The sequence below is a fragment of the Erinaceus europaeus genome, chromosome 6 (genome assembly GCF_950295315.1).
Source record: "Erinaceus europaeus chromosome 6, mEriEur2.1, whole genome shotgun sequence".
NCBI classification, from domain to species: domain Eukaryota; kingdom Metazoa; phylum Chordata; class Mammalia; order Eulipotyphla; family Erinaceidae; genus Erinaceus; species Erinaceus europaeus.
The window spans coordinates 16,499,358-16,519,577 of record NC_080167.1 but is presented as its reverse complement, the minus strand read 5'-3'; the positions used below and the strand labels follow the sequence as shown (position 1 = coordinate 16,519,577).

The window sequence follows — 20,220 nt, the reverse complement described above, 5'->3', positions numbered from 1 at the left end:
TCTCTCCATTTCTCTGTCCTATCCAATAACAACGACATCAACAACAACAATAACAATAATAACTACAACAATAAAACAAAGGAATAAATAAATTAATTAAAAAGGAATAAATTTCCCCTCTCTGTCGTCCCCTCCTCTCTCCATTTCTCTCTGTCCTATCCAACAATGATGACATCAATAACAACAACAGTAATAACTATAACAATAAAACAACAAGGGCAACAAAACAGAATAAATAAATATTAAAAATGTTTAAGGGAATAAATAAAATATTTTTTAAAAATGTTTTACAAAAAGAAAGGAATATCTCTTATACACCTTATCTAACCTCTCCCATTGTGTCATTTTGCAAAAGTATCACAATCAGGATATTGGCATGGATACAATCTACATATTTTAATCACATCCTCCCAATCATATTTATACTTGGGGGGTGTTGTGTGTATCTGTTAAGTTCTTTTTTTTTATTTTTATTTATTTATTTCCCTTTTGTTGCCCTTGTTGTCTTTCAATTGTTGTTGTAGTTATTATTGTTGTTGTTATTGATGTTGTCGTTGGATAGAACAGAGAGAAATGGAGAGAGGAGGGGAAGACAGAGAGGGGGAGAGAAAGACAGACACCTGCAGACCTGCTTCACCGCCTGTGAAGTGACTCCCCTGCAGGTGGGGAGCCGGGAGCTCGAACCCGGATCCTTCCGCTGGTCCTTGCGCTTTGCGCCACCTGCGCTTAACCCGCTGCGCTACCACCAGACTCCCATCTGTTAAGTTCTATCTAATTTCATAGCCTATGTTTACACCACAAGAAGCAGCATGGGGATTTCTAAGGCCCATTGTTATTTCTCTGTATTTGTCTTTTTTTTTTTTTCCCCTCTCATAATACCATCACTAGAGTTCTTGGAGCAAGACTGTTAAGTACAGAAAGCCTATGGCTTTTACCTTTTTTTTTTTTTTGCCTCCATGGTACCTCCATGGGCTGGGTACCTGCACCATGAATCCACTGCTCCTGGAGTCTGTTCCCCCCCTTTATTCCCTTTTGTTGCCCTTGTTGTTTAACATTGTTGTGGTTATTGTTGTTATTGATGTCGTTGTTGTTGGCTAGGACAGAGAGAAATGGAGAGAGAAGGGGAATGCCAGTCCTTGTGCTTTGTACCACTGTGCTTAACCCGCTGCGCTACCGCCCAACTCCCCTGTAAAACTTTTTTTTTTTTTATTTATTAGTGAGAGATATCGAGGAGAGGAAGGAGGAGCAGAGAGAGCCAGGGCACCACTCTGGCACATGTGACACCAGGCATCAAAGAGACCTGAAGCTTGAGAGCCCAACACTTTATCCACTGTGCCACCTCCCGGGCCACACAAGGAATATTTCCATGTTTTATTATAGCTGTATGTGAATTGATAGTGAGTTCTGTGTATCTTCAAGACCAGTACCTTAGGTACAAAAACAAACAAACAACCCTGACTCAGCAGTGACATGAGGAAAGTGAAGGTTTTAAACCAATGTTTGAAATGAATGTTAGTAAAAGTACTTGGAATATGAAGCCGAATTAACTCTTAGATATTTTGTAGGTTTTGTTTGTTTGTGTTTTTGCCTCCAGGGTTATCTCTGGGGCTCGATGCCTGCACTAGGAATCCACTACTCCTGGAGGCCGTTTTCCCCATTTTGTGCCCTTGTTATTGCTGTTGGATAGGACAGAGATAAATCGAGAGAAGAGGGGGAGACAGAAGGGGAGAGAAAGAGGCTCGGGCCAGGATCCTTACGCCTTTCCTTGTGCTTCATGTCATGTACCCTTAACCGCTGTGCTACTGCACGGCCCTCTCAGGTTTTATTTATGAGGAGACAAGGAGGACTGAAAATCACTGTACCTAGTTTCCAAGTCAAGAAAAAATAATCTTGAAAAAGATAAAAAAGAAACAAAGATGAAGCCAGAAGACAGAGTTCATCACTAATTTCCAAAACCTGTTCTTTGAAAAGTACAAGAGATCAAACTTTGCAAAATCTGACTTAAAACAAAAGAAACAGCAGAACACTCCAGTGAGACACATGATAACTTCAAGCCAAAAGAGGCCATTGATGGCCAGCTACTCCCAGAAGCTGAGTGGCGTGAACCCAGAAACCACCTCATGGAGACCTTATTTTCCACTATTTTTCCTTTGTGACTATGTAAGAATATGTGTGGTTGATTTTTGTTTGTTTTTGGTATGCTAGGGGCTTTTGCCTACATAATTCCTCTGTTTCCAAAGGACTCTCCTTTTTTTTTTTTGTTTAATTTTTGTTTTTTTGTTTTAATTTAACATAAGACTTAGAGAGATTGGAATACAAGACACGAAAAGAAGAGACACGACCATACCTGCAATGTGCTCCATGTAGTCCCAGGGGCTCAAACTTGGCCCTTCTTTCCTGGTAAAGTGCTCAGTCTATCTGGCAAGCTATCTCCCCACCCCTGTGCATTGCTTAAAGTCACCCAGAATATGGAATTTGGGGACAGCAGTCCCACACAACAGATACATGCTATGTCTGTCCAAGAGAGAGAATAGAGGGGGAAAGGTGAGTTCATTAACTTGATTGTTTTTACAAGAGAGAGACAGAGACAGATAAGAGACCAGAGCACCACTTGACTCTGGTATATGTGGAGCCAGGGGTTAATCTGGGGCCTCAGGCATGAAAGTTCTGTGCTCCAGCATGGAACTGTCTCCCAGGTCTGAAAAGGCGAATTCACATGACTTCTAGCTAGAAAGACCAGACAATCTCTGAGGGGTAGTAACCTAGGCTTTTGATGAAGGGAATGTAAACCCTCCCAGGAAATACAGAGCCTGGCCCTGCCATCTCTAAGACTGACCGTGGGTGACCCACAGAGCAGAGTAGTAGTTCCCAGACAGAGATAAATGAGCAAGAGAGGAGAGGGGGCCGTGGGGCAGAGACAGCTAAGAATAGGAGCAGCCCCAAGATTCTCCCAGGACTGTTAATTAGGTAGAGATGATAAAATAATGATGGTGCATTTGCATCAGTAAAAGGCAAGCTTGAAGATCTGTGGGGGGTGGGGTGGGGGTGGAAAAGTGATAAAGTGGAACTGGAAAGTGTTTTTTTTAATTTTTAAAATATTTATTCCTTTTTGCCCTAGTTTTATTGTAGTTGTTATTTATGTTGTTGTTGTTGGATAGGAGAGAAATGGAGAGGGGAGGGGAAGACAGAGAGGGGAAGAAAAAAAAAGACACCTGCAGACCTGCTTCACCGCTTGTGAAGCGACTCCCCTGCAGGTGGGGAGCCGGGGACTTGAACCAGGATTCTTATGCCGGTCCTTGTGCTTCTCGCACCATGTGCGCTTAACCCGCTGCTCTACCGCAGGAATCACAAAAAGAAAAAAAAATTTAAAGGAGTAGTCTTTGTTGAAGAAAGAATGAGTAACTGGGAGCCAGACATGAAGAAATCACCTGGAACAGGAGTCAGAGAAGAAGCTGCAGCTGAAATGCAATAAAGAGAAGGCTTGCCTTCTAATTTGAGTTCCAGCAAGGGGAGGGGAGAAAAATAAGCCAGAGGCCATGTTCGGAGAGATAATCGCCAGGCATTTTTCAGAATTGATGAAAGACATGTCCAAAACCAGGCAAAGGCCTTTCCTGGCACTGCCCGACTCAAGGGAGTGCCAACCCTACCTTAGTCTCTAAGACAGCAGTGCCGCCCAGGGCTCGAGCAGTGCACAGCCTGTGCAGCTGACCTGGCTACACAGCTACCTCAGCTACCGGCTCTCCCCAGGCTGTGTACCCTTGGGGCTTCTCAGTTGTGACCAATTGGTTGTTTCTTCTTTTGCATTTTATTTCCTCCAGTGGGGTGGCATCCATCATCAGTGGGAGGGTTTTCTGGGGGTGCTAATGGCTGTAGAGAAGGTCCAGCTACTTGGGAAGCTCTTCAGGCCTGCCAGGCGCCCTGGCAGCTATGGTGCTCTCTCACTGGGATGGAGCGAGGCCTGGGAATGTCAGGTGCACAGAACCAAGTGCACCCCTGGGGATGCTGGCTTTCTGACTCAAGATCGATCGTGCTCAGTTTGCCTCCTCCTGTTGAGCATTGGCACCCAGTTGTGGATGACCTGGGGCACCTGGACCCTTGCTGGCCCAGGGGCGCAGTCTACACACAGGGCAAGAGATATGGTTTCTGGTGATCTGCCCTTGCTGGCCATGTGGTGACTCAACCCCCGTGGACCGCTGTCTTCCTGCTTTGCCCCTGGCTGCTTTCTAATAAGATTGTGATAAACTGGTCTGCCCATGCACTTGGGGACAGGGTGGCAGCCTCACTAAGGTCATCAGGGTCACCTGGCACTGCCAGGGCTCCTTCTGTGCCACACTCACCTTCCCCTCCCTGTCCCCATGAAGAGAGGCTGCCATGGCACCCCACTGTGATAGCAGAAGCCAGTCCTTTGCCATCTGAGGCCAGTGCCCCTGCACAGGCTGGGGTGGGGGAGGTGAGTCTGGCTCGGCAGCCTGAGTCACAGAAGCTGTCAGGGAAGCAGGCTTGTTATTCCAGGCCATGACAGAGAGCGCCGCTATTCTTAGAGGAGCCGCTGTTGTCATCTCGTCGTCGTTGTATGGAACAGCTAACAGAGCAGTTTGTAATTAGCACTTTGGCTGCTTAGCAGCGTTATCTGCTTGCGGGGTGGGGGGTGTAAGGGAGGCAGGGAACATGTGCCAAGCAGACCTTCCTGAACACCTACTAAGTGCCAGGCCCTGTTCCCCAGCAGCCTCTGAGAAGGAAAGCTTGTGGGAGGGCAGGGGGCAGTCCCACTGTTTGACCTGCTGGGACACGTCTCCAGCCAAGAATAAGACCAGGGAGGAGGGAGGCAGCGTGCAAATCCATGGGATGATTCCAGAAGCCGCAGAGCCCCAGGCTGGCCAGGACAGAGGGGCTCTGCGACACAGAGAGGCTTGACGTCAGGCTGAGGGTGGGAGCTGGCAGTGCAAACACTCGGGGCACATCTAATGGGGACAAGAATGACATTCCAAGGAAGGTTTTTTTATTTTATTTTTATTTATTTATTTTTCCCTTTTGTTGCCCTGGTTTTTTTCTATATATTGTTGTTGTAGTTACTATTGTTGTTATTGATGTTGTCGTTGTTGGATAGGACAGAAAGAAATGGAAAGAAGAGGGGAAGACAGAGAAGGGGAGAGAAAGATAGACACCTGCAGACCTGCTTCACCACCTGTGAAGCGACTCCTCTGCAAGTGGAGAGGAGCCAGGGGCTTGAACCAGGATCCTTATGCTGGTCCTTGCACTTGGCGCCACGTGCACTTAACCTGCTGTGCTACTGCCTGACTCCCAGTTCTTCAGTTGTTTTTTTTAATTCCCTTTTGTTGCCCTTGTTTGTTTGTTTTTTATTGTTGTGGTTATTGTTGTTGTTATTGATGTCGTCATAGTTGGATAGGACAAAGAGAAATGGAGAGCAAGATAGACACCTGCAGACCTGCTTGTGAAGTGACTCCCCTAAAGGTGGGGAGCTGGGGACTCAAACTGGAATCCTTACGCCTGTCCTTGTGCTTTGTACCACCTGCACTTAACCCGCTGCACTACCACCCGACTCCCCCGTTCTTCAGTTTTAGATTGCTGTACAACTGTCCCCACCGTCCACCCCAGCAGAGGAGAGTGAGAGAGACAAGACAGAGTACTGCTCCAGTATATGTGGTGCTGAGGACTGAGCCAGGAGACTTGGACATGTCAGTCTGATGCTCTGCCTGTTGAGCTCTGTCCTTGGCCACCCCACAACTTTGTCAGCACTCCAAACAGAAACTCTAGCTTCCTGTCTCTGTGAGGTTGACTACTCTAGGAATTGCGAGTAAGTGGAATCAGATAATATTTATCCTTTGTGATTGGTTTATTTTAGAAAGTGTCATTCATCCAGGTTTATCCACGTCATAGCAGGTGCCAGAATCCCCTTCCTTTTTGAATCTGTGTTGGGTGAATTGTGCAGTATCTGTCTTCCTGTAGCCCAAGACCTCCTGGGGGCTCAGCACAGGTCTGCCTGGACCCCCACTTCCACTTAGTAATTACTACATGAAGTTCAGAGACGGCTCCAGGGTAAGATTTCTTTCTAGTAGGGGAAGTTAGAGGGATTTGTTGAAACTAGAATTTAAGGATCTTATTTGCCAGATTATGCAGTTGAGATATTAGCTTCCAAAAAGATTTTCCTGTTTTTACAACCCTCTAGGGAACTTGTAAAGTCAGTACTCCTACCCCTTCCTTTAGCTAGGCAGGCAGGCAGGCAGGCAGGCAGGCAGGCAGGCAGGCAGGCAACAGATTGGATTTTTTTTTTTTTAAAGTTTTTTTTTTTTTTTAATATTATTTATTTTATTTATTTATTCCTTTTTGTTGCCCTTGTTGTTTTATTGTTGTAGTTATTGTTGTTGTCGCCGTCGTTGTTGGATAGGACAGAGAGAAACGGAGAGAGGAGGGGGACAGAGATGGGGAGAGAAAGATAGACACCTGCAGACCTGCTTCACCGCCTGTGAAGTGACTCCCCTGCAGGTGGGGAGCCGGGGTTCGAACCGGGATCCTTATGCCGGTCCTTGCGCTTTGCGCCACCTGCGCTTAACCCGCTGCGCTACAGCCCGACTCCCCAGATTGGATTTTTAATGTTGCTGGAGGAAAAGCACCTTGCACATGGGTAACACTGCTGAGCAGCATCCCTGGCCCAGTTTGTTAAAAATCTAGATCAAAAGAGAGGAGAGGAGAGACACCAAAGTACTGTTTCACCATCCACTGGTGTTGTCCATGATGGTGCTCTCAGGTGGTGCTAGGAACTGAGTCCAGGGCCTGAGCGCAGTGAGGTGAATTGTGCTCTACGCACTGAGCTAGCTCCTCACCCACAGACAGGAGATTTGGGCTGGACTCAAGGAGTCTGCATTTTGAAAGAGTCATCAACTTTTATTTCCAAGATCAGTCAGAAACAGTGAAATAAAGCCAAGTGACCTCTATCTGGTAGAGTTTACATGGAGTTATCCTTTATTCCAAGGTTTGCACATAATGCAAAATAATCTGGAAAAAAAAAGTATTTCTCCAGATCAGGCATCTTTAAAACAACAACAATGGGAGTCGGGCAGTGGAGCAGCGGGTCAAGCTCACATGGTGCAAAGCACGAGGACCAGCGTAAGGATCCCAGTTCGAGCACTCAGCTCCCCACCTGCAGGGGAGTTTCTTCACAAGTAGTGAAGCAGGTCTGCAGGTTTCTGTCTTTCTTTCCCTCTCTCTGTCTTCTCCTCCTCTCTCCATTTCTCTCTGTCCTATCCAACAATGACAACATCAATAACCACAAAATGTTAGGCAACAAGGGCAATAAAAGGGGAAAAAAATAAACATAAAAATTTTTTTAAAAAAAACCAATAACAACAAAAAACAGAAAAGTTGGCTTTATATTCGGGCCCAGCTGTGGCCACTAATCCCCCAAGAAACATCTCTCATCTGGAATACGTCACATTTTTATTCCTTCCCAAAATGGGAATTGCTTGCCCTTTCCACCTTGTAGGATTGCTCTGAAGCAACAAGAGTACAAAGCTAAAAGCATCTGTAGGCCATAAAATGCTATCATCAACGCCAGGCTATGTACTTATATAAAGTATATAAATTCAGGTGGCAGTCGTTCAGTTGTTCAATTCTTCCTTTCTTTTAAAAAATTTTTTAACTTTATTTTTTTCAAATTTAATTTATTTATTATTGAATAGAGTCAGAGAGAAATTGAGAGGGAGATAGAGGGAAAGAGACAGAGAGACACCTGCAGCCCTGGTTCACCACTTGTGAAGCTTTCCCCCTGCAGGTGGGACCAGGGGCTTGAACCCGGGTCCTTGTGCATTGTAATGTGTGTGCTTAACCAGGCACACCACCGCCTGGCCCCCCTTTTAATTTTATTTAATTTGGTAGAGACTGAGAGAAGTTGAGAGGGGAGGGGGAGATAGAGAAGGAGAAACAGAGAGACACCTGCAACCTTGCTTTACCACTTGTGAAGCTTTTCTTTCCCCTGCAGGTAGGAACCTGGGGCTCGAACCCAGCTCCTTTTATACTCTAGTGTGTGTGTGCTAAACCAGGTGCACCACCACCCGGCTCCCAGCTCTTCCTTTCCTAAAACAAATAACAAAACAACAACAGAAAAAACTTAAGCAGAAATTCTGTCCTGACAACACAGAAAGCTAAACCTTTGTCTACCACATACTGACTTAGAGGACAGTGAACTCCTTACTGACACTGAGCCATGGTTTCCTCAGCTGGGCACAATGCAGTAGAATATTATTCAGTTATGAAAAAGGAAGGGGCCACTGCCACATGTTTCCATTCTGCTGGGTGAAAGAAGCCAGGCACAAAAGACTACCTTCTGTGTGATTTCATTTACATGAAATATCCAGAATAGGCACATCCACAGAGACAGAAGCAGATGTTTGCATGTAGGGCTGGGGGTGGGAACAGACAGTGACTGTGGCTTTCCCTTTGGGGTGAGGAAATGTTCTGGGATTAGATGGAGGTGTTTGAGACTGTAAAAACATGGCCAACCTTTTAAAAGGGAAAATTAAATGGTATGTAAAATACATCTCAATAAAACAAATAGCATCTGGGGGTGATTTAGCTGGCTTTGGGCGGTCGTTGGGATTAAGTAACTCACGATTGTGTAGCCCAAGTGTATAAAATGATCAAGGAGGTTTATAAACCAAGAGGTGGAGCTGTAAGTTCTGGGGTTTTTCCTGTGTCTGCAGTAGGGTACAAGGAGTCTTTGTGAGAATCAGGTCTGAACAACCTGTGTAATTCTCATGCAGCCCTGTGACAGGGTGGGAGTGGGGGGTTTCATCTTGGATTCTTTAGTTGCTCCAGAATCTGGATCTAAAAGAGCCTTCCAGTTGTGCTCTGGAATCCAGAAATGGGAAACACGGCTTGAGACACTACAGGAAACTGCAAGCAGTAGTCAGGAGCTTTGACCCTCCGCTGTGCCATCCAGGAGGTGCTGGGCTTACAGGTGGGGGCAGGGCTAGGAACACTGGCTGCTGAGACTCCAGTGTGGGGTTCGTGCCCCTCTAGATTTGAGCTCAGCCCTGTTGGGCTACATGCAGGCTGCACAAAACCAGCTCAGTGTGTTAGCAGAATCATAATCTGCAGCAAATGGCTGAGGGGCCCCGAGTAGTTTGGCTCAGAGCCTCAGTGCTGGGATTGCTCATACAGCCAGTTCCGAGCGGAGAGTTGCCAGAGGGGGTTGTGCTGGAGGAGCAAGAGGAGAGTCCTGAGAGGACTGAGCTACCTGAAGGTGCCTCAGACCAGACAGACACAGTCATCAGGATGCAGGGATTAATGGGGGACTGGCTTGGCCACCCAGGTTCCTTGTGGGTGGCCTTGGCTGATGCAGCTTCAGTGGAACAGTGGGTTAAGAAGGGATTAGCAAGTGAGAAGGTGGAAACTCTTTAAGTGCAGCTTCACTGCTCTGAGAATTCTTGGTAAAAAGGAGAGCAGAGAAATGGGATGGTGTCAAGGGAAGGAAGTGGGGTTAAAAGATCTGGAAGGTGGAAGTAGGAAGCTGGGAACCTGGGAGGCAGACAGAAGGTTAGCCTTTCATGTGTGTGAGGCCCCTGGTCTGACCTCTGGGACACCAAAACATGGATGGTGGAGTAGGACTTTGGTTCCTCTCCCTGTCTCTCAAAATAGAAAGTAAGATCAGGGGAGTAGGGTGGTAGTGCAGTGGGTTAAGCGCACGTGGCGCAAAGCGCAAGGACCAGCATAAAGATACCGGTTCAAGCCCCCGGCTCCCCACCTGCAGGGGAGTTGCTTCACAAGTGGTGAAGCAGGTCTGCAGGTGTCTATCTTTCTCTCCCCCTCTGTCTTCCCCTCCTCTCTCGATTTCTCTCTGTCCCATCCAACAATGATGACATCAACAACAATAATAACTACAACAACAATAAAAACAAGGGCAACAAAAAGGAAATAAATATTTAAAAAAAAGATGTGCTCTTATATAAAAAAATAAATAAAGTAATATCAGAAAGATAGCTCACTGTGTTAGAACATAGGATTTGTATATCTGAGGTCCTCAAGGCCCCAGGTTCAATTGCTGGCACTACCATGTACTGGAGCTGAATAGTGCTTGGGTTTCCTCTCATAAAACAACAATAATAATTATTATTATTACGACTACTATTATTATTTTGCTACCACTGCTATTGCTGGGGTTTGGTGCCTACCTACATAGCTGTAATATTCTCAGTGTTCAATTCTTCCTTTCTTCTTTCATTCCTTCCTTCCTCCCTTTCTTTTCTGATAGAGGTGAGAAACAGAGCTAGCAAAGGGGGAAGAGAGAGACAGAGAGGGAGAGAGAGAGAAGAGATGCCTACAGCATTGTTCCACCACTTGTTAAGTTTCCCCCTTTCAAGTGAAATTTGGGAAACTTGAACCTGAATCTTTGTGCATGGTAGCATTCACTCTACCAAGTGTACTACCAGCCCCTAGAATTCTTTAAAAATAAAATTAAAATTGGGCTGGGATGGTGACTTCCTAAGGCCCTAGGTTCAATCCCTGGTGCTACATTAAAACAAAAGTGTGAGTGAGCTGTGGGATGTTTGGTTTTTGTAAATATGGGAGTGATAATGTGTGTGTGTGCATGCTGGTGGACCAGGGGACTTCAGGAGAGGCAGAAACTGGCAGTGAGTGTTAGAGACTGTCAGGAAAGGGCTTTGAGAAACAGAAATGCGACCCAGTGGCCAGAGTGAGCAGGCCGCCTCCGTGGGAGCAGCCTTCCAGGTCACAGGGCAGGAGGCTGAGGTTGGGAGCTGGAGAAAGAAGGGAGATGGGGGTAGCCAGGGGGAAGAGCAGGGCGTGGCAGGTGGCTCCTGAGAAGATGGCGTGGCACCGTGTCCGCTCTCCTGCATGTCATTCCAGCATCATTATGGAAATAGGGCTGTCACTGCTTTGGGAGTAAAAGGTCTGGGTAAAATCTCAGCTCTGCCTCCTAAAGCTCTATTGTCTGTTGGAGGTTGATCAACTGGAGGTGTTCTGGGACAGAGATACCTCTCTGCCAACAAGCCACACCCTTCGCAGGACCCCAGTTTACCCAGAGTTGTTTCTGCTGAAGATACCCCAGGCCTTCAAGCACCGGGGGGGCAATGGGGTGGCATAGGTGGCATAGGGTCATCCTGCCTTCTGTCCCATTGGCTGAGGTCCCTCATTACCAAGGCTGGTAGGCTCCTGGAAGGCAGGACCTCAGGGGAATGGGCAGAAGTGCTGCTGCTTTGAGAGAATGATCTGGAGACTGCTGCAGAAGAGGCGATGTGCAAGGAGGTGATGAGGGGTTGAGAGCAAGGCCCTGAGCAAACCCCGCAGAATTGGACTGTCAGGTGAAGGTCTTTGGGGTGTGTCTGTTGCCCCATCTGAGCCTCCTGAAGTGGTGTGTTTGAAGGGCCTGGCGTTGAATGTGGGGACCACTGCTCTGGCGCCCAGTGTGGTAATGGTTGAGGTAGTAGTGACCCGAGTGATCAGAGGGGCCCTCACAGTGGGCTGCAGGTTCCAAGTTCTAGCTGGTGCTCCTTTGTGATGGTCTTGGAGGATCTGGGTTTATTTTAATTTCTTCCCATAAAAAAAATCCCTTCTCTCTGGGAGTTGGGCGGTAGCAAAGCGGGTTAAGCACACGTGGCACAAAGCTCATGGAGCGGCGTAAGGATCCTGGTTCGAGCCCCCCAGCTCCCCACCTACAGGGGAGTTACTTCACAGGCAGTGAAGCAGGTCTGCAAGTGTCTATCTTTCTCTCCCCCCTCTGCCTTCCCCTCCTCTCTCCATTTCTCTCTGTCCTATATAACAACTATGACAACAATAACTACAACAATAATAACAACAAGGGCAACAAAAGGGAAAGTAAATAAATAAAATTAAAAAAAAATCCTTTCTCTTTCCCCTGGCAAGTGAGGTTGGAGCTGACAGACCCAGCAAGGGGAGGGGTGTCATAAAAATGGGGTGCCTAACATTCTTGAGCAAGATACCAGTCCTTTCCAGAAAGAGCCAAGGGGGTGCTGAGCCCTAGGCCTCCACAAATCAGGTGGTTTACTCTGTACCACAGAGGTAAAAACAAAAACAAATAAACAAACAAAACCTTCCACCAAGCCCCTGGCTGCTGTTTGGGTTGGCTGTCACAGATGGAACCCCAGCCCCCCCCCAGCCCACCACCCTAATTCCAGCCCCTCAGAGCCCACTTTCCCCACATGCCCTATAGCAGCCGCTGTCCCGTGTCGTCTAGTGACTGAGTCCCTAGACTCAGCAGCAGTTCCCACCTTGGTGCTCCAGGCATGCGAGGGTGAGATTTACAGCCTTCCCTGGGGAGAGGAGGTGACTGTGGGGTGCCTAGGACTTTGAAGGGGGCATGGTTGGAGATGACCTCCTGCTTAGCAGAGCCAAGGACAATGGGGATGGAACACCCCAGGCCTCAGGCCCCTCATTTATGAAGTGACAGGCAGACTGGGGCAGGGGAGATGTTTTCTGGAGATCAGAGGACAGAAGACCAGAGCAGAGGAAACTGCTCTGGGGACAGGAATTACACACACACACACACACACACACACACACACACACCAGCTCTGTCAGTGAGGGAAGCACCCACACTCTGTCCCACCCTCCCAGACCTGGGGTGCTCCTGAGGGCACAAGAAACAGCCTCCCATTCATCTGGAACCTGCCTCCTGAGATCAAGATTGTGGGGGCAAGTTTGGGGGAGTCTGGATGTATGGGGAAATGAAGTTCTTTTACTATGGCTCACTAGGGCCAGCAGGTTTTGGGAGCAGAGAGCAGAGGAAGTAGGGGGGAGACCCAAGGGAGCCAGAAGGGACATTGCAGATGCACCAGGATCCTGGAGACTCAGGTCCCAGAAGCTGGCTGTGGTCCCTTCACCCCTGCACCCCACCAATCTATCCCCACTGTTGGAAGTGTGCAGGCCTGGCTTGGAGCAGCTTTCAGAACTAATGGCCAGAGGGTAGCTGAACTGCTTCTAGACAGAGTCCATCCCCATTACTTTCTGCCTGGCCTCTCTCCCAAACCCCATGGGTGACGTCAAAGGCTGCTAATCATGGAAAAAAAGATTAGCTTCTGTAAACAGAATTCTGCCTGCCCCGCCTGGCCAGGGGGTCTCAGCCTGGCCTCCAGCATCTGTAGGAAAGGGGCCATCTTACTTTCTTTCCATGTCGGTCTGTCCAGTCTGCCGACTCCAACCTCACAGACCTGCTACCACCTGCAGCCTGATGTGACCTTCTCTCCCAAGGATTCCCAGAGGATATCTGGGCTCCAGGCAGCAGCTGGTCCCCCTCTCAGTTCCTTCCTTAAAACCAGGTGCTGGAGTGCAGGCTGCTTTTTTCTGTCTTCCCCATGTGGGACAGACTGCTGGAGAAAGAAGAGGATGTTCTCTGGTCTCACCCCCTTCCCTGTCTCTGCTGAGGGTGCCACGTGCCTCTACTTTGACAACAGCTGGCCTCCAGTTTCCTCAAAGGCTCTGTGGAGCTTGGAGGCTGAGCTCTTTCTAGATCATGGGATCCCAGAAATCCATACTTTGGGAGGAGGAATTTTGCTCGTTTTTTGGTTTTTATTTTTATTTTTATTGCTTCCACGGTTACCACTGTGGCTCAGTAACTGCACTACAAATCCTCTGCTCCTGGTGGCCATCTTTTTTTTTTCCCATTGCTGTTGTTGCTGCTGTTGTTGGATAGGACAGAGAGAAATTGAGAAAGGAGAGAAAGACAGAGAGAGGGAGAGAAAGACAGACCTCTGCAGACCTGCTTCACTTGCAAAGCAATCCACCTGCAGTTGGGGAGCCGGGAACTAAAACTGGGATCCTTGTGCTTCGTACTCTGTGCGCTTAACCCCATTAGCTTGTTTAAAAGAGACAAGACCCAAGAAGGATGACAGAGGACCTAGTGGGGGTTGTATTGTTATATGGAAAACTGAGAAATGTTATGCATGTACAAACTATTGTATTTACTGTTGAATGTAAAACATTAATTCCCCAATAAAGAAATTTAAAAAGAGAGAGAGACAAGAGGAAGAAAAAGAGAGGCAGGGCATTGCAGCACTCACTACTCCACCTTCATGGAGCTCTCCCAGTGCCATCCATGATGCTCTCATGTGGTGCCTGGGCTTGAACCCAGGGCTTCACACACAGAAAAACATGTACTTACTGGGGGAGCTGTCTCCCTACCCCAAGTCCAAGACTTTTAGAGAGTGGGGGCCACATGTCACATCATAGGCCCACAAGGGGTGCCCATCCTCCAGCCTAGTCCCCTGAGCCACTCCCCTGGCTTATCTGGTGACTTCCTGTCCCTGCCACTTCACCAGGCTCCTGAGTTGCCTGTGGAAAGCGGTGAGGTAGGTAGCTCTGTCTCACCCATAGAGGCTCCGCAGGGGCAGAGATGAAATGTGCATCTGTCTCGTGCTCCCAGGCGGCTGGAGAGGGTGTAATGCAATTGTCTGGGTTCAGCGCGAGGTCAGGGGGCTCGGGAGATAGGCAGTCGCTCTGCCTCCTCTGTGGGGATTTCCTTCCAGAAAGCTCCCTTGCTTCAGGCTTTCTGGTAGGAAATCAAGAGGGAGCTGTTCTGCCCACCCACACCCACATTCTGGCTGCAAAGCCAGTCAGGAACTGCCCAAGGGGGTGTTTGTCCTTCTGATTGTCCTTGCCCTGAGTGCTGCACTGTTTTTCCCTGATGTGTGTGTGTGTGTGTGTGTGTGTGTGTGTGTGTGTGTGTGTGTGTGTGGTGTGTGTGTGTGTGTGTGTGTGTGTGTGTGTGTGTGTGTGTGTGTGTGTGGTGTGGGTGTTGTTAGTATCTACCCAGGGGCCAGCAGCCCAGCCAGGAAACCCACTGTGGCTCCTCCTCACTGCTGTCTGAGTTCCAGTGACACCTGGGCTAAGCGTTTTCCATGTCGTAGCTCACTCATTTGGGAGATGAGATGGCCCAACGGGGAAGGTGCTGTTCTCACTCTGGTTTGCAGGAGACAAAATGCAAGGTCCAAAAAATTAAGCCCAAGGTTACGGCTGGGTAGTCGTGGGACGTCTGGCTGATCGAGTCTGTGATTTTCAGACTCCACTGGCCCCTGTGAACTTTGAGTAATGTAGAAAAGCACAAGTAAATCCTACCAATCTGAGATGTCCCTCACCAACGTCTACTGAACATTGTCCCAGGCTCTATACAGATTTAGCAACCACAACACTGATGGCTTTAAAAAAGAAATGGAGCAGATGAAGTCCTGGAAGTGGTGCACCAGGTAGCAGTTTGGATGTGCACACATGAAGCCCTGAGTTCAATTCCCAGCACTGCATATACCAGAGTGACATCCTGGTTCTCTCTCTCTCTCTCTCATTGACAAATATACCTTTAAAAATACATCAGACTTTCCTTGCATCTTTAAAATAAAAAATCAGGGGCTGGAAGGTAGCTCACTCGCTACAGTGCTCACCCTACTGAGTGTGAGGCCCTGAGTTTGAGCCCCAGCTCAGCATGGGAGTATCATGATGGTACCTCCATGTATGTGGAGCAGTGCTACGGTATCTCACCTCTTTTTTCTCTCTCTCTCTCTCTCCCTCCCTCCCCCCTCCCCCCCGTGTGTGTGTGTGTGTGTGTGTGTGTGTGTAAAATAAAAAGAATGGTGACTAGGGGCTGGACCATATCGCAGCAGCTTAAGTGCACATGGTGCTAAGCACAAGGACCAGCATAAGGATCCTGGTTCTAGCCCCTGACTCCCCACCTGCAGGGGAGTTGCTTCACAAGTGGTGAAGCAGGTCTGTAGGTGTCTATCTTTCTCTCCCCCTCTCTGTCTTCCCCTCCTCTCTTGATTTCTCTCTGTCCTATCCAACAACAGCAGTAACAATAAGAACAAGGGTGGGAAAATGGCCTCCAGGAGCAGTGGATTAATAGTGCAGACACCAAGCCCTAGCGATAATCCTGGAGGCAAATAAATAAATAAAAATGGTGACTGTGGAAATGACACAGTGTGGGGAGAGCTGGACTTGCAAACATGAGGTCCTGAGTTTGATCCTTGATATCACATGCACCAGAGTGATATCTGGTTCTGTGTGTGTGTGTGTGTATGTGTAATGTATTGCTACCAATATGTATTAGACATATTGTTTTTTATATTTATTTGTTTATTTATTCCTTTTTTGCCCTTTTGTTGCCCTTTTTATTGTTGTAGTTATTATTGTTATTATTGATGTCACTGTTGTTGGATAGGACAAAAAGAAATGGAGAGAGGAGGGGAAGACAGAGAGGGGGAGAGAAAGATAGACACCTGCAGACCTGCTTCACTGCCTGTGAAGTGACTCCCTTGCAGGTGGAGAGCCTGGGGCTCGAACTGAGATCCTTATGCCGGTCCTTGCGCTTTGCACTACGTGCGCTTAACCTGCTGCGATACCGCCCGACTCCCATATTAGACATATTGTTAATAAATTAGTTAATCTTTAAAAAATAGAGATGTTCAGGGAGTCAGGCGGTAGGTAGCACAGCGGGTTAAGCGCAGATGGCACAAAGTGCAAGGACTGGCATAAGGATCCCGGTTCGAGCCCCCGGCTCCCCACCTGCAGGGGAGTTGCTTCACAGGTGGTAAAGCAGGTCTGCAGGTGTCTATCTTTCTCTCCCCCTCTCTGTCTTCCCTTCCTCTCTCCATTTCTCTCTGTCCTATCCAACAACGACAAAATCAATAACAACAACAATAAAAAACAAGGGCAACAAAAGGGAATAAATAAATATTTTTTTAAATGGAGATGTTCAATGTTTTTCTTTTTTTCAGGTTTTAAAACTTTATTTGCATATTTTAAAACTTGTGCATTCCAATAATTAAATACCATAGAACAAAAAAACGGCACTCTAATGTAACTGCATTTTTAGATGAATTTTTATATATTTATTTATTTTCCCTTTTGTTGCCCTTGTTTTTATTGTTGTTGTAGTTATTATTGTTGTTATTGATGTCATCGTTGTTAGATAGGACAGAGAGAAATGGAGAGAGAAGGGAAGACAGAGGGGGAGAGAAAGATAGACACCTGCAAACCTGTTTCACTGCCTGTGAAGTGACTCCCCGGCAGTTGGGGAGCCGGGGCTCGAACCGGGATCCTTACACTGGTCCTTGAGTTTTGTGCCACATACGCTTAACCTACTGCACTACCGCCCGGCTCCCGTAACTGCATTGTATAGTCTGCAGGCCACCTTAGACCAACTGGGTTTTGACTCTAGATTTCACTGTCTCCCACCCAGCTTCCTCCTCCACCAACATGCAAGTTCTTTCCCTTCCCTGCCAGCCAAGGGGTGGGAGAGGCAAGCTTGGCCATCATTGTCAGTAATTCTTGGATGTGAAAAGGGGCAGCACAGTCATTTAAACTTGATCCAACCTCTTTGCATCTTACAAAGTTAAACAGCTAAAAGAAGTAAAATTAAGAAGGCAATGCTTGTGGAATGTACAGTGTGCATATTGGCGACGCCTGCCTCATTACGATTCACCAGTTTGCTTCTCCTGTTCAATCATTTCTTTTGAAGGCAGGGTTTTTTTCTCTTGAGTTTCTGTCTTCTTCAATTTCGACTTACCGAATTTCTCAATCTCAGTCACATCAGGTTTGTCAGACATGGTTGCAGAGGAGAGCGGAACGAGGCAAAAGTGGGCCAGAGAAGTGGATCTGTGCTGATGCAGCTGCCCAGTGTCCAATATCTATCTATCTATCTATCTATCTATCTATCTATCTATCTATCTATCTATCTTTCTTTCATTATTTTAAGAAATATTTTATTTATTAATGAGAGGGAGAGAGAAGAATCAGACATCACTCTGGTACATGTGCTGCTAGGTATTGAACTTAGGACCTTACACTTGAGAGTCCAACGCTTTATCTACTGCACTGCCTCCCAAGCCACCCTTTCTTTCTTTCTTTCTTTCTTTCTTTCTTTCTTTCTTTCTTTCTTTCTCTTTCCTTCCTTCCTTCCTTCCTTCCTTCCTTCCTTCCTTCCTTCCTTTCTTCCTGCCTTCCTTGATGCTGTTTTCATTATATATATGAATTCCCCTCCCCAAATGCTCTGTTCTGTTTTTCTCAATAGTCACACCAATTATGTATATATTGGATTTATTTTTGTTACCCAAATTTGCATTTTGTCTGCTTCTCATTCTACATTTAATTTTGTGTGATTGTTGTTGCCTGGGAGGTGGTGCAGTGGCCAGAGTGTTGAGCATCTCCAGCATCATGTTGCCAGAGTGATGCTCTGATTCTTTCAACTGCCCCCTCCTCTCTTCCCTCTATTCTTTTTTTGATAAGTTTTTTTAATATTTATTTATTTATTTATTTATTTCCCCTTTTGTTGCCCTTGTTGTTTAACATTGTTGTGGTTATTGATGTCATTGTTGTTGGATAGGACAGAGAGAAATGGAGAGAGGAGGGGAAGACAGAGAGGGGGAGAAAAAGATAGACATCTGCAGATCTGCTTCACCGCTTGTGAAGTGACTCCCCTGCAGATAGGGAGCCAGGGGCTCGAGCTGGGATCCTTACGCTGGTCCTTGCACTTTGTGCCACGTGTGCTTAACTCACTACGCCACCGTCCGACTCCCTCTTCTCTCTATTCTTTTATATCTGGGGCCAGGTGGTGGCACACTTGGTTGAGCATGCACATTACTATGTGTAAGGGACTGAATTTGAGTCCTGGTCCCCACCGCTATCTCCCCCATCCTCTGTATAAGTAAATAAATAAATAAACATAATTAGTATACAAATAAATAAATATAATAAATGTATAAACAAAACAAATAGATGTATAACTAAAATAAAAGGAGGAGGGAACGGCTGCCAGGAACAGTGCAGGTAGGTGCTGAGCCCCAGTGATAACCCTGCTGGCAAAAATAAACAAAGCACTTACATAACAATAGAGAAATATATGAGATTTCCTTAAGCCTCACCTACCACATAGATTTGTTTATTCATTGCTACAATATAGCTTTTAAATTCTTCTATGGGGGGTTGGGCGGTGGCGCAGTAGGTTAAGCGCACATGGCGCAAAGTGCAAGGACCGGCATAAGGATCCCGGTTCGAGCCCCCGGCTCCCCACCTGCAGGGGAGTCGCTTCACAGGTGGTGAAGCAGGTCTGCAGGTGTCTGTCTTTCTCTCTCCCTCTCTGTCTTCCCCTCCTCTCCCCATTTCTCTCTGTCCTATCCAACTACGAACAACATCAACAATGGTAATAATAATAACCACAACGAGGCTACAACAAGGGCAACAAAAGGGGGGAAAAATGGCCTCCAGGAGCGGTGGATTCATGGTGCAGGCACCGAGCCCAGCAATAACCCTGGAGGGGAAAAAAAATTTTCTATGGTGGCTGGGAAGTGGCAGAGTAGCTAAAGCATTGCACTCTCAAACATGAGGTCCCACGTCATATGTGCCAAAGTGATGCTCTGGTTCTCTCTCTCTCTCTCTCTCTCTCTCTCTCTCTCTCTCTCTCCCTCCCTCCCTCCCTCCCTCCTTCTCTCTCCTTTCTATCATTAGCACATGCATAATTAAGAATAGTTGTGGTGAGAAGGGTTTGTCAGAGCGTAAGTGTGTCCTCCCCCATGCCAGGTGGCCTCAGCCTGCTCCCCTGCCCTCCTTCACACAGCATGGAGGTGCTGGGGCACAGCAGTGGGAAGTCATGATAACAGTGCAGCATGTCCCTGCCTCAGGGCCTTTGCACAGGCTTCTTCTCCTGGAGCATGTCCTGTGCACCTGCTATGGGGGCAGAAGCCTGCTGATGCGTGGAGCTCTTCCCATCATGCTCTAAAGTTCCACCTTGCCTGGGGCCCTTCAGAGTCCTCTCTGTACTGAGTGACCTTCACTCAGTGACAGTCCTGGGAGCTCTAGAAGGCAGGTGGTGTTGTCCCATTGCAGGCATCTTGACTTATGGGGGAGTGAGGGGAGAGTGGTTACCCAGCCAGCACACACATTGTCAGACTTTGAACTTGAATCCCATGGTGGGCCTCCACCTGTGACTTCCCCTTGTGCCTGTGGCTCAGAGCCCTCCCTTCTGTGACCAGTCAGCTAACTGTGACCTGATGGAGCTTCTGGTCTGGTTCTATCTCCTGCCTATCCGTGTGTCTGTCCCGTGGCTCTTTTGCTCATTGTTGGAAATAAAACCACTAATGTCCACCTCAGCCTTAGATGAAACCAAATCCTAAGGTTTAAGGCCATCTGAGCAGCCCTCTGCTCTTGGCTGTGCCCTCTCTGCGTCTCAGTGCCTTCTGCCTGCTC

The 20,220-nt window shown here is 47.4% G+C and overlaps 2 protein-coding genes across 11 annotated transcripts in view; one reads left to right on the top strand and one right to left on the bottom strand.

Moving 5' to 3' along the window:
- Window positions 1–20,220, top strand: part of PITPNM2 (phosphatidylinositol transfer protein membrane associated 2) — a 174,469-nt gene that overhangs the window by 108,993 nt on the left and 45,256 nt on the right. The window lies entirely within an intron of this gene.
- LOC103128863 (thymosin beta-4-like) lies at window positions 17,194–17,605 on the bottom strand. Its single transcript, XM_060192628.1, has one exon. The coding sequence runs from the start codon at window positions 17,583–17,585 to the stop codon at window positions 17,451–17,453; it is 135 nt and encodes a 44-aa protein (XP_060048611.1). The 5' UTR covers window positions 17,586–17,605; the 3' UTR covers window positions 17,194–17,450.

Bases quoted from the DNA above. Each gene is read 5' to 3' on its own strand.
- LOC103128863 (XM_060192628.1), bottom strand. From the start codon at position 17,585: ATGTCTGACAAACCTGATGTGACTGAGATTGAGAAATTCGGTAAGTCG.